At 35.7% G+C, this 13,205-nt stretch overlaps 2 protein-coding genes across 3 annotated transcripts; both read left to right on the forward strand.

Annotated features, from left to right (window-relative positions):
* Nucleotides 1-2,941: 2,941 nt before the first annotated feature.
* On the forward strand, nucleotides 2,942-4,974 carry LOC145217355 (uncharacterized). The gene has a single exon (XM_080084608.1). The coding sequence runs from the start codon at nucleotides 3,527-3,529 to the stop codon at nucleotides 4,505-4,507; it is 981 nt and encodes a 326-aa protein (XP_079940734.1). The 5' UTR covers nucleotides 2,942-3,526; the 3' UTR covers nucleotides 4,508-4,974.
* Nucleotides 4,975-5,413: 439 nt separating this feature from the next.
* Nucleotides 5,414-10,944, forward strand: LOC145217377 (uncharacterized). Of its 2 annotated transcripts, none has more exons than XM_080084642.1 (4): nucleotides 5,414-7,116; nucleotides 7,476-7,931; nucleotides 8,282-8,482; nucleotides 8,577-10,944. In XM_080084642.1, the coding sequence occupies exons 2-4, from the start codon at nucleotides 7,546-7,548 to the stop codon at nucleotides 8,578-8,580; spliced, it is 591 nt and encodes a 196-aa protein (XP_079940768.1). In that variant the 5' UTR covers nucleotides 5,414-7,116; nucleotides 7,476-7,545; the 3' UTR covers nucleotides 8,581-10,944. The 2 variants fall into 2 exon arrangements, with proteins under 2 accessions (XP_079940768.1, XP_079940767.1); XM_080084641.1 differs by having other exon boundaries at nucleotides 7,542-7,931.
* The last annotated feature ends 2,261 nt before the right edge of the window (nucleotides 10,945-13,205 follow it).

Genomic DNA, 13,205 nt, shown 5'->3' on the forward strand with positions numbered 1-13,205 from the left:
GCCCTACTACTTGCTCACTGCGTCAAATTATAGATGTACGGACAGTACGCTCCCCAATAGCGAAAAAAAGTTAGCCGACTGCCTTCTAAAAGTGTAATGCCCTTATCTCGTTACCACCCTAAAACCTTTTTCTTACACCCTTTTTATCACAGTAATTATTTCTTTGTTTCGGGGCGACATACCTTCGCCCCAGGTCAAAACTACACGTTAATTTCCCACTATAAATATAAATTTTCACGCAAAATAGTATCAGGCACTCACTGTTAAACTAGTAACCACTTTGTGTACGTTCGTTTGTTTAAGATTACAAGACAAAGATTAAAGATTACTTGCTGCAAAGTAAGTAATTGTGTGTGGTGTTTTGTTTAAGTTACTTGTATTTTTCTATGACGTCTCTTTCAATAAATTTTACTAACGCTCTTAAGTATTGTTTTGTTATACTCCCGTGTAGTCAGATCGCGCATATTCTTTCTTTAATCCTAGTTGCTTAAATAGATACACAGCGACATAACTGCATCGCAATAGTACATAAATCGCAACACATGTATCGATTCTGGAATCCGGTCCGCCAACGACTTCATTTTTCCATATCAGGCCCGCCGACTGGAGAAGTTGCCCGTCCCTGGACAGAAATCTGTAATAATATTATGACATTTAATTCCTGTACGCAGAAGTATAATTGTTGAATGAGTTGCCAATATTTAAAAAAATTATTTGCCAATTCATGAAATAATTTAATAAGTTTGTGGACATATTGATCAATTGTGCTTATCGTCGGTTAAATGATTTGCAAAAATTAAACATTCACAGACATATCGGCCATATATATATTCTCATTGAATACATTCCCGGGAGCTTTAATTTAGGTTATTTGATCGCCTAAGATTGATTGGAAAATAAATTAGCTTTGCATTGCGTTGTAAATAGTTTCTGGTCTTCTCATGCTTTTAGAACTTAACAAATGTATATCGTTCCTTTCTAAAGTCAAACTCGGTAATAAACCAACAAGCACTGGATTGTGACGACGATCGCTTATGGTTTAAAAAAGTGGCTTTCTGACGTGTGTTCGAAAGGTATTTGCTTGTTTGTCACATTGGCTACAGCGAGATGTATTGCTTTAGATTAAAGTCACATAAATATCGCGCAAAAATATGTACACATATGTTTTTTTATTAAAGCACTGGAGAAAGCATTTTGATTTTACCAGCGCCAGTGGACTGTGTCCGATTAGTGGTTTTATAAATGAGGCTTGTAATCGGACACGTTGGAAAAGGAAATTGTTAAACAACTGACTGCCGCATTAGGAAGCCAGGGCAAGTTAGACTGTAGTTAATCGCATGCGTTTGCTGAATAAACAACTTGTGCAACTCCTAACCGTTGCATGCGCTTATCAAAACAAACTTTCATTTGCCATTAATGTAGCATATTGGCAATATTAGGGCTACACAAAGGCATTGCATTTTCGTTTTTTATAGAGATTTTTATCTGCAAGCACGATGACATTGTAAGAAGGCTTAAAGCTAATTCAAAATTTACGTGAATATTGACACGTATACGTATAATAAACCAGCAAGCACAGGATGGTGACGTCGCCCGGTGGGTCACAAAATAAACCGTCCATAATTTGATATCACTGTACTGAAGCACTGGAGTCATATTGATTTTAGCAGCGCCAGTGGAATATGTTCTAACAGTAGGTTTGACCCAGTTTTGGACCAATATAACTGACGCTTGTAATCGGACACGCTGGAAAGGGAAATTGTTGCACAGCTGACTGCCACATTTTGAAGCCAGTTGATGTCTGTAAGCTTATGCGTTCAGTGGAAAAAGGGCTTTGCACAAAGTTTATTACATAAATGTTAGGCCTATGTTTGGTTTTGTAAACGTTGTAATGTGCCACATAGTTCTTTGACTAAGCAAGTCAGATAAAGTTGATGTTTTGATAATAAATTTTGCTTTCATTTTAAGCTATAATTAGCACTTAGAAAGTCTTAAATACCGGAGAAAGTCTAACTAGATCATAATCTCAAGGACGTAATTTACATTTACGTAAGATTATGATTGAAATTTAGTAACGTTATTTATGATAGCTTTGGCAGTTACTTCGAACTTGAAAGGACAACTAGAAGCAATAAAATGTAGTGGAATGCAACAGAATTTATTTTATGTTAACTTTCCGAGTATCACAAACACTTTGCTCTAAATATGGTATATATAGGCTCACGGCATATGTCAAAATGAAAACACTTCAAGTCTGGCCGTATGCGAAAATTGAGATAGATGTGACAGTCGCTTTTTGCCCAGGCCTTTTAAACTATGCACCATTACCAATACTTTGGTCTACTCGTAGAATCAGTGGACTTTATTTTCACATTTGAATTGGGTTCATCAAATGGGTTTTGTAAAAGTTTGTTACCTCTCAACAGCATTACAAGCCTTCTTTAATTTGGCTTTACTGGATATTGCGTGCTATATTAGTGCCATTGAGTCTAACATGTTATTAAGTTCTAGACCAGTGGTTCTTAACCTTTTTGGTGTTGTTTCCCACTAAAGTAAATCACAAAGTTCGAATTCCCCCCTCTGTTGTTTTTATAATGATGTTTTGTGCCCAACATTAACCACAAAAATTATTCTTTAATCGTTTTTTTGTGAAGCGATCTGGTCGGGACCTTAAAGGTACACTGCAATCTTATTTAGTTTGAATAGTGATTTCGTGAGAAAGTAAAATCGTGTGGAATTTTGAAAAATCTCATGTGCTTGCATTAGTCATTTATTGCATCACAATCAACAGATCAAATGCATTTATTCGCGAACAATAACAAAGTCATTGATGCTCTTTGTAATGTCTCTGACGTAACAAACGATTTTTGGATTTTTATGCGCCTTGTAAAACTAGATGAAGTTAATCTTACTTACATGTTATTGCGAAAAATATTGTATTAAATTAACTTTCAACGGTTAATTTCAAACCACGGGCCCGAATTTGGGGACTTCTGACTCACATAATTTCCCTCTAAAATAGTAAAATTTCCCACTAGTGGGAAATTTCCCACCGGTTAAGAACCACTGTTCTAGACAAACCTTTTGTAATTGGACACGCTGGAAAAGGAAGTTAGCGGCAACTCAAGCCAGTTAGCGGCAACTCAAGTTGAGATTTGTGATTTGTAACTTCAGACAGTAATTGCATTAATGTTTCTTCTGTTTGTAAGGCCACGCCAATAAGTAGGTAAATTGTGCCTGCGAATTTGTCCACAAAAAGTTTAGTTGAGTTTCGAGATCCAATATAATTCATCTACTTTTACTTAATACAAGTGGGTAAGTATTATTTGTAAGCATAGCACTTGCGCTTTTTAAATTTGTGATGTTGCGTTCTAGGATGTAATAAGTTTGTTCAATCAAACTTGTACCTAACCATTTCAAACATAATGTTCCGTTGTTCTTAACAGAAGGGGCGGCAAATTTGGTAATACCTTAGTTGCAGCAAGTAAGACAAAACATTTTTATAATACCTGAAGAACTAATTTGAATGAAGATGACATGTCTGGATTTGGACTCAGAGGCAAGTGAACTTTGTGGTCAAAGACTTATTGAAGGTGAAAATGTAAAACGACATACGCTGAAACACAGCAATGAAAAACCTCATCAATGTGATGTTTGTGAAAAAAGGTTTGCTCGTGGTGGAGATGTAAAAAAACACATGTTGATTCACAATGAAAAGAAACCACATCGATGCGATGTTTGTGAAAAAAGGTTTGCTCGTAGTGGAAACTTGAAAAGACACATGTTTACTCACACAGAAGAAAAACCTCTTCGATGTGATGTTTGTGAAAGAAGGTTTGCTCATGGTGGAAGTTTGAAAAGACACATGTTGACTCACACTAAAGAAAAACCTCATCGATGTGGTGTTTGTGAAAAAAGGTTTGCTCAAGGTGGTTATTTGCAAATACACATGGTGATTCACACTAAGCAGAAACCGCATCAATGTGTTGTTTGTGAAAAAGGGTTTGCTCGTGGTGGATATTTGAAAACACACATGTTGACTCACACTAAAAAGAAGTCTCATCGATGTGATGTTTGTGAAAAAGTGTTTTCTCGTAGGGGATATTTAAAAACACACATGTTGACTCACACTAAACAGAAATCTCATCGATGTGGTGTTTGTGAAAAAAGGTTTGCTCGTGGTGGATATTTGAAAACACACATGTTGACCCATACTAAAGAGAAACCTCATCGATGTTATGTTTGTGAAAAAAGGTTTGCTCGTTGTGGAGATTTGAAAACACACATGTTGATTCACACTAAAAAGAAACCTCATCGATGTGATGTTTGTGAAAAAAAGTTCGGGTTAATTTCCAATTTAAAAAGGCACATATTAACCCACACCAAAGAGAAACTTCATAGATGTGACGTTTGTGGAAAAAACTTTAGTGATATTTCCAATTTAAAAAGACACATGTTGACCCACACTAAAAAGAAACCACATCGATGTTATACTTGTGATAATTGATTTGTCCAAAGCGGAAGTTTGAAAACCCACATGTTGATTATCACAAAAAATAAACCTCATCAATGTGATGTTTGGGAAAAGTCATTCAATGTCATTTCATCTTTGAAAATACCCTTGTTGACTCACAACAAAAAGTAGCTTTTCTTGTGTGATGTTCATTACAATGTTTACTTGGGGGTGAAAATTGCCTTTTTGTATGGATTTTATTTACAAACAGTTTGAGAAAACATGCATCACACAAAGTAACTATAAAAACGGTGACTATGTGTACAGTTAACGTTGTTCACCAAAATCCTACTGCAAATTAAGCAAGAAATGTGGGACCAGTCCATGGGATATTCGAGTGCTTTACATTGGAAATTTCTTCGGAATATTGCAAAAAAAACAATATTTGGGTTTGTTTCATTTTGCGATCGTTTGCTTCATGAACTCGGTTAAAATGTTTAATTAAAATCAATAGCAACCAATCATGAAATTGTTTAATATTAGCGACTCAATTACAAACAGGTTCGTTTAAACATGATGGTAGGCTTCAGCATTACCTTCCATTCCATACAGAAGGTTCAATATGAAAGTAACCGAACCAAAACCGAAAAGCTTTGAAAGAAAACGTTTCAGACTACAGACCTGTGTAGCAATAAAACATTTAGACAAGAAAAGCTAAGGGCAGAGTTTTAGTGTTTTGTTTGCAATAACGAGATTTCACCTTAGGTTTGGGGCAATTTACACAATCGATTTAAGTTGTTGACTACTTTCTGTTTAATTCGGAACGTTTTTGTAGTTTTTTATGACACCTGCCCTAGCTTATAGGAAATACAAAAACGATAAAAATACTAAATTACCACGTAATATTAGCAATGGTCTGGACTATAATATAAAACAAATTCTTTCTTACTGTAATTTTTATTTAAGTTACCACGCCTTGCCACATGGAAGTTGCTTGGTAACCTGCGGATTGCCAGAATGCAGAATTGTTATAACTTTAACGAAGTCAGACATATGGAAAAATACTGACCAGAATTAGGTCGTTAACACTAGTAACTGCTTGGGTTTTTATAGCTATGGTTTAAACTATGTAAAACAGGGGTGTCAAACTCGCGGGCCGCATGCGGCTCGCGAAGCCCTCCAATGCGGCCCACGAACGCTCACGAACATCAGCAACATTTGTAGCATTTGTCACATTTTTATCTAATTATAATCAATTATTCTTACCTTTTAAAGTTAAAGCTGTTATTTGAACGGACATTTACAGAAATTTAATTCATAAAAATATTGAAATTCTGTTATGAATAGAAACGACAGAAAAACAGTTCCTCAAAGCGTTAAGTTGCAGTCAGGGAAATTGGTAAACTTTTTAAACAGACAAACCTGTGAAGTACTGTAAATACGTTCCACTCTACTTAGAAAACTTGAAATAAAACTGAAACACAACTGAAAATTTTGTAGTGAGCAGTGAGAAACCTTTGGGAAATATTCCTATAGGACACGTTTTGACAAATGAACAATTGCTTACTCCGTTGCAGTTTACAATAGGCAACATGCTTTAATTTGACTAACTCAGCAATAAGCTGCAACAGGCAATCTATAAAGGTGTTCGTTACGTTGGCTACATCGAGATATATTGCTTCAGATGAAAGTTGCAGGTTTTTCGCTTGTTACATATGCAGGTAAATATTGAACACTTGACAAACCTTGGGCATTTTGCCAGCGCTAATGAAAATCTCTCATTGCAGTTAAGTTTGGCCAATTTCATATCAATATGAATGGCGCTTGTAATCGGACCCGCTGGAATACAAAATTGTTGCACAACTGGCTGTAATATTGCGGACCCGGATGGTGCCGACAGGCTTATACATTTTGATTTGATTGCATTAATGTTAATTCTGTTTGCAAGCCGGTGCATTGTTCAGAAAACATTACAATGCCCCAAAGAATCTGTAAGTTAAGTTTGCAAACTAGTTTAAACATAGTAAAATTTGAGTGTTGAGATTGAAGAAATTTGTTGCTTACATCTTATGTTAACCTAATGCTTCATACTTCGGTCTTTATTACATTGGGGGAGGTAATGTGCAAAAGGAATAAACTTTTGCTGAAATTTGTAACTCTTTCAGCAGTTGTTATTATAACTTGCCGACGTTTCGATGTCCCATACTAGACATCTTCATCGGGATAATGACATAAATTGAGAATACAAAGTTATTATATAGCAACAAGGGTGGTAAAACACACACAAAACGCGGTGGTTACAAAAGCAATGCGCGACAATGATCGTGTGATAACACCTAGCTCAATGGTGCAAAAGCGACCGATAAGTTATCGGCATTAGAACGACTGTTTTAACGTTTATCGTGTTGGTGTGAAAATGTATGTCCGGCGACTCTAGGAAACCTCACTTGTGGAAGTTTGTTTCCCTCGCTAACAGTTGTGGCAACATGAACGGTGGTCGCTAACAGTAATGGAAATAATATATGACTAATAAAAAAGTTACATTTGAAAGTGCTAATAAATTTAGATAACCTAGTTTCTTGTTTGCCAAATTGCTATCAAAGCTGCTCATGGTACATTTGTTATTCGTTGCACCGATTAACTTGTGCAACCAACATGGACCGGTAAGCGTTTTAGTTTATTTTAATTTTAACTCTCACTCATGGTTTACTTGTGCAAAACACCGTGTAATCTACTTGTTGGCTTGTAACACTCAATATGATTTGTGAACTGACATGTTGTGAGTTTCATTTTTCCAATCAGAAAACTGTTTCGTTCCACTATTGTGTGCAACCACAAGTGAAGTGTTCACATGCCTCACAATCGCTAAATGAGTGTGTAACATCCAGCGTAGTTGCCAACAAAATTAAAATTTGAAGCATAGACGCTGCTAAACGGTGATTATTTGATTGACTACATGCCGTAACAAGTTTGTTCAACTAGATTTGTGTCAAACAATTTTAAGATTTACTTCTTGTTTTAGCTGAAAACATAGTGCCTTGAAGTCAGATAAAACATTTATTATAATACTGGAACAACGAATTTGTAGAGAGATGGCATCTCCGGATTTCGACTCGGAGCAAAGTGATATTTGTGATCAAAGGCTTTTTAAACGTGAAAATGTGAAACGACATATGCCAACTTCCAGCATTGACAAACTTCATCGGTGCAATATTTGTGAAAAAAACTTTGCCCGAAGCGGAATTTTGAAAATACACATGTTGACCCACACTAAAGAGAAACCTCATCGATGTGACGTTTGTGAAAAAAGGTTTGCTCGTGGTGGATATTTGAAAACACACATGTTGACCCATACTAAAGAGAAACCTCATCTCTGTATTGTTTGCGAGAAAGGGTTTGCTCATTTGGGAAATTTGAAAACACAGATGTTGACACAGACGCAAGAGAAACCTCATCGATGTGACGTTTCTGATAAAAGGTTTGCTCGTATAGGAGATTTAAAAAAACACACTTTGATTCACACTAAAAAGAAACCTCGATGTGTTGTTTGTGAAAAAGGTTCCGTATCATTTCAAATTTGAAAACACACATGTTGACCCACACTAAAGAAAAACCTCATCGATGTGATGTTTGTGAAAAAGGGTTTGCTCGTAAGGAACATTTAATAGCACACATATTGACGCACACCAGACAGAAACCTCATCGATGTGATGTTTGTGAAAAAGGGTTTGCGCGTATAAAAGATTTGAAAACACACATGTTGATTCATACCAAAGAGAAACCTCATCGATGTATTTTTTGTGAAAAATGTTTTCGTACTCTTTCCAGTTTGAAAACACACTTCCTCACCCACACTAAAGAGAAACCGCATCGATGTGCTACTTGTGATAAAAGATTTACCCAAAGTGGAAGTTTGAAAAGACATATGTTGATTCACACTAAAAAGAAACACCATCGATGCGATGTTCGCGAAAAAAGATTCAATGCCGTTTCAAGTTTGAAAAGACACTTGTTGACTCACAATAAGCAGTAAGTTCAATATGATCATTGTGTGTTTGATAACTTTGTTAACTATAACGATACACACTTTTTGATTCGTGTTTGGATATGTATGTTTTTGTAGGTAGCGTACGATTCAGCTATTTTTCTATCTACTGTGGAATACGTCCGTCTAGTTTGTGCCCAATATAAACGACGCTTGCAATCGGACACGCTGAAAACGGAAATTGTTGCACAGCTGACTGCCCCATCGCGAAGCTAGTTGATGCCAGTTAACTAACTTTAGTTGATAATTATGATTTGCAGATAGTCACATAATTGTTTGCTCTGTTTGTACGGCCGATGCTTGGATTTAGAAACGTTAAAATGCGCCGAAAAAAGATTAATTTGTGTATTCGTAATGAATAGAATTCAGTTTCATTTTGGTAATATTTTAGTGCTTAGTAATTCTGTCATTAATTCGGTGTAAGTAAAGTGTGTTATGTTCAACTTCATGCTGTTTGAAATTTGTGGCATGGCGTGAATGTATATTTGCTTTACATTTGACGCAACAAGTTTGTTCAATTAGATTTGTGTCAATTTTAAACTTAAGATTTCTTTGTTCTTAGCAGATGAGCGTCAAATTATCTAAAAAATTGTGTAAATCCTAATATCTTATTTTAGCTGAAAACATAATACTTGTAAGTCATATAAAACAATTTTTTATAATACCTGAACCAATAAATTGAAAAGGCATGAAATCTTTGGCTTTGGGTTTATATCAAAGTGGCGTTTGTGATCTAAGGCTGATTGAATGTGGAAATGTAAAACAACATACGCTGACGCACTGTATTGAGAAAAAACGCATGTTGACTCACAGTAAAGAGAAACTTTATCGATGTGATGTTTGTGAAAAAAGGTACGCTCATGATAGATATTTAAAAACACACATGTTGATTCAAAAACTGTATGTACAGTTACCATTGTTTACTAAACCATTAAATATACTGTAATTTAAGTAAGATATTAGGTGCCAGCAAATAGGATATTTTAAAATACATCCTATATTGCTTTACAATATTGCAAAAAAACAACACTTGGGTTCAATCACGCGTCTTTAGCTTCATATACTCGGTTGAAAATATTTCAATAAAAACCAAGCATAGGAGTTTTCATTTAACCTTTTTAAATAAGTAAACAAAAAATATTCGTTTAAACATGGTGACAAGCATGGTGGATGTTTTCGTTTTGTTTTATTTTGTATTTTATTTTGGTTTTTTATGTCATTCAAAAATACAATAACTGTTGGATTGGCAATAAAATAACAGTGTGTTGATTTTACAAAACTGCTTGCCTCAAGTCAAGACAAGATTTTATTAGCATTGTCACTAAATCATCACAATTCCACAGGACAATTAAAAGATTCAACCATCAATGAAAAACCTATTTTGAAAAACTGGGCTGTGGGTGTTCAGGCGATAATCTAGGCAAGATTGTGTATCCATCACTGATGCCACCCCGAGAGACGAGGTCGTAGAAATGAACATTATGGGACTGTTTGTCCCAGGTGAAGCATTTGATCAAACATTAGGCTCAGGTAAAGTAGCTGACTTGACTAATTCCCTATGAGCACTCTTTCACGAGTATGCGACATAAACTGTTTGCTGTGGCCAATAGCTATGCAATAAAGCAAAACCCCAAATGACAAAACAAAAAAGATAACATAAACTGTTAACTGACGTAGACCCAGCAATCGGACGAAGGATTTAAAACCCCTTTTTTATAAAAGGCTTTATGTTACAGCTGCAACTTTCGGTCACTAAAAAAACACGAGCGGTTAGCAACTGCACATCAACCAGGAACACGAAGAGTTTTTTTTTAATCCAATGCTGTTTGATAATGGTAGAAGTGCATTAGATCGCTTTGCATGGTTTGCTCAGCGCAACAAGCAACATAATTCATAAACATGTAGTGTAATATGGCCTTCCGTTACAACAATGCACCTGCTGCTACGTATTGAAACTTTCCGAACTGAGTGACACAAGTTTCTATTTCAGAAATTATTGTTCCGACTGACTCATTCAACGATTCATACGTCTGTTTTGAATGCCAAAATGAAACGTGGCATTTATACGTAAACATCACAATACTGGCTTACGTAATGTTTGATTAAAAACAAGTTTCAAAAAAACGATTAAAATGATCTTGCACCAAGAAAATACTGCCGTTAGCTGAAAACAATAAAAGTTGCCGGACGAAAACGTGGCACGATTATAACACAATCACGCGTTTACTCATTGACGTAGTGCTATGGTTCCACTTACGTATTTCCGCTGAAAAAAAAATCATTGTTTCCAGGGATTTTCAAAATGTTTCATTACCAGCATATATTCTTCGATATATATAACGAAACCAACTTTAAGTAGACAAGGCATTTTCACTACTGAGTAGCGCTTTTAAATTAAAACTTGTAATTTTCAAAAAGAGTCGTTTTCAAAAGTATTTATTAAAGAATCAACTAAACCAGATAAAAAAAATTAAGTTTAGGTTTTTTACTTGTATTTTGCGATTTCCATTGTTTAGTTAACATTCAGTGAACGCTAACGAGAGTTGTAAGCAACGAATATAAAAGTGGGTGAAGTCTACTGCAACTGTGCACATTTGAGTAATTAACAGTTTACCTCAATAAGACCAACAAACTTTCGACCCATAATGAGTAAGACAAGTGCATTTTTATAAAATCGTAGCCAGAAGCTGTTACCTTTATTTCTGTGGTTTATTCACGCACTGACTGTTTTGTGTAAACCGAACTGAACTGATTTGTGAAAAACAAAAACAAATACTAGGTCGCTCAGGTAAACGAATCGTATACTTCCAGTTAGAATAAAGTTATGCATATTCCGCCATAGTATTCTGGCATCGAACGTGTAGTTTTCAAAACGGTAACAAAATATTTTTTTCTTTAAATTATAAGAAATGCCTCAAAAATTTTAATACCATTTGTAATATTTTGGTAATTTATGATGTGGATCCTACCAAATGGCAAAATCACCCTCGTTACATATTATACATTTTTGGACTTGGTAGCCTCTTTTTTAACACTGTTTTAGGCAACATTTATACATGCAAATATATGTATTTATTTTACCAGCCACAATTACTTTGTGTCGCAGATTAAACAACAAATGAAATGATTCGTAAATTACTCTTGGTTTTATTGATGTCCGCGTATATTCAATGTATTTGTGGAGCGGTGTCCAAAACAACACAGGCTGGACAGGCCGACGCGGACGCAGAGGCTTCACAGTCCAGCACGGCCGCACCGACCAACGCTGCCGCAACGACCAGCACGGCCGCATTGACCAACGCTGCCGCACCGAACAACGCCTCCGCACAGACTAACCCTGCCGCACCAACCAGCACGGCCACATCCACTGCACAGACCAGCACCGCCGCTCAGGCATTTGATTTTGATCCAATAGTTTGTGTTTTGGTAACTTTGTTGTGTAAAGTTTTGATTTCCTAATGTTGTTGTTTTGATAATACTGATTTACGTTATTTGGTTCTTCAAATGCTCTTGCCACCATGAAAAATGTGGAATTATTAAAGGGAAAAATGTGTATTTTTGCGTACACCTAACAGTAATGAAAATACTAAGCGAACAATTTGTGTTAAAATAAAGTTTATCGAAGTGACATTTTTACGTCATCATAAACATATGCTGCCATTTTAATTGAGGCTTTTAACTTGAAGCGATTTGACATTTTTTTGAAATACGAACAACGAAATGCCCTTACCTTGCCGTCTCTGAGAAAATATTTGCCATATCGTGAATTTTGTACTCGAAGCCTTTCAGCAAACAATACATCGTCATTAATGTACATCGTGTTGGTTAACGAGGTTATAAAATCCAAAAGTTAACGACTGCTTAAATAAAAAGGGTGTGATACAGTTCACTTTCTCTTCCAGTTTGCCTAGTATGTGACCACTAGGCTGGGCATATCAGCAGCAGTCAGTCAATGTATTTGCCAGGTATCGTATTCGATTGCATAAAAGATAACAATTATAATTAACAAAATTTCGCAAAGGTGGGTAAAAAGTGTTGCATAAATCTTGGAAAGAAAGTTGATGGTGAAGAAACATTAGAACACAATTTCCTAGAAACAAGCGATAAGAAACAATGGAAAAGACATTTTGATATTTCTGATATATTTGAATGTTGAATTAGTCTGATGTTGTTAGATAGGCAAGTCTAATACAAATAAACTAAAAGTGTTTTTTGATTAACTTGTAAATAAACTGAGAATAATAATAAAGGGCCAAAAGGCTTCTTGACTAAACGGTTGGCCTACAGGAAATATAGACGTTGAACAAGCTGGCATTGAGTACGTTCTTAGCTTGAGAATGTTTTTCATTTAAAGCAACTCGCCGATTAGAGTGTGAAGATGCCGATTGCCGTTATCAACCGTGCAACCATTTCGGTGTCCTGGGAGCCAGATTTAGCCAGATTAAATTTGCGCGTCCATAAACCGCAACTTTACAGAAGTTATTGATTTTAGGCGAAAAAATTATGTTTGCTGAATAAAAAAGCCAATGTGGTATCAAAAAAACAAAAAAAATTGAACTGTCTGAGAAGAACCCAGATATTGGGATACGCATTTGTGCCGTTGAATATAGTAAAGTAGCAACGACGCTTTATTATATTTTGCCAAAATGACGAAAGAACTACTTGAACAATGTAGCTTTCTCAAAGTATTGATCGCTACAAAATTGG

Source organism: Phallusia mammillata, chromosome 3, assembly GCF_965637545.1.
Source record: "Phallusia mammillata chromosome 3, kaPhaMamm4.hap1.1, whole genome shotgun sequence".
Taxonomy (NCBI): Eukaryota; Metazoa; Chordata; class Ascidiacea; order Phlebobranchia; family Ascidiidae; genus Phallusia; species Phallusia mammillata.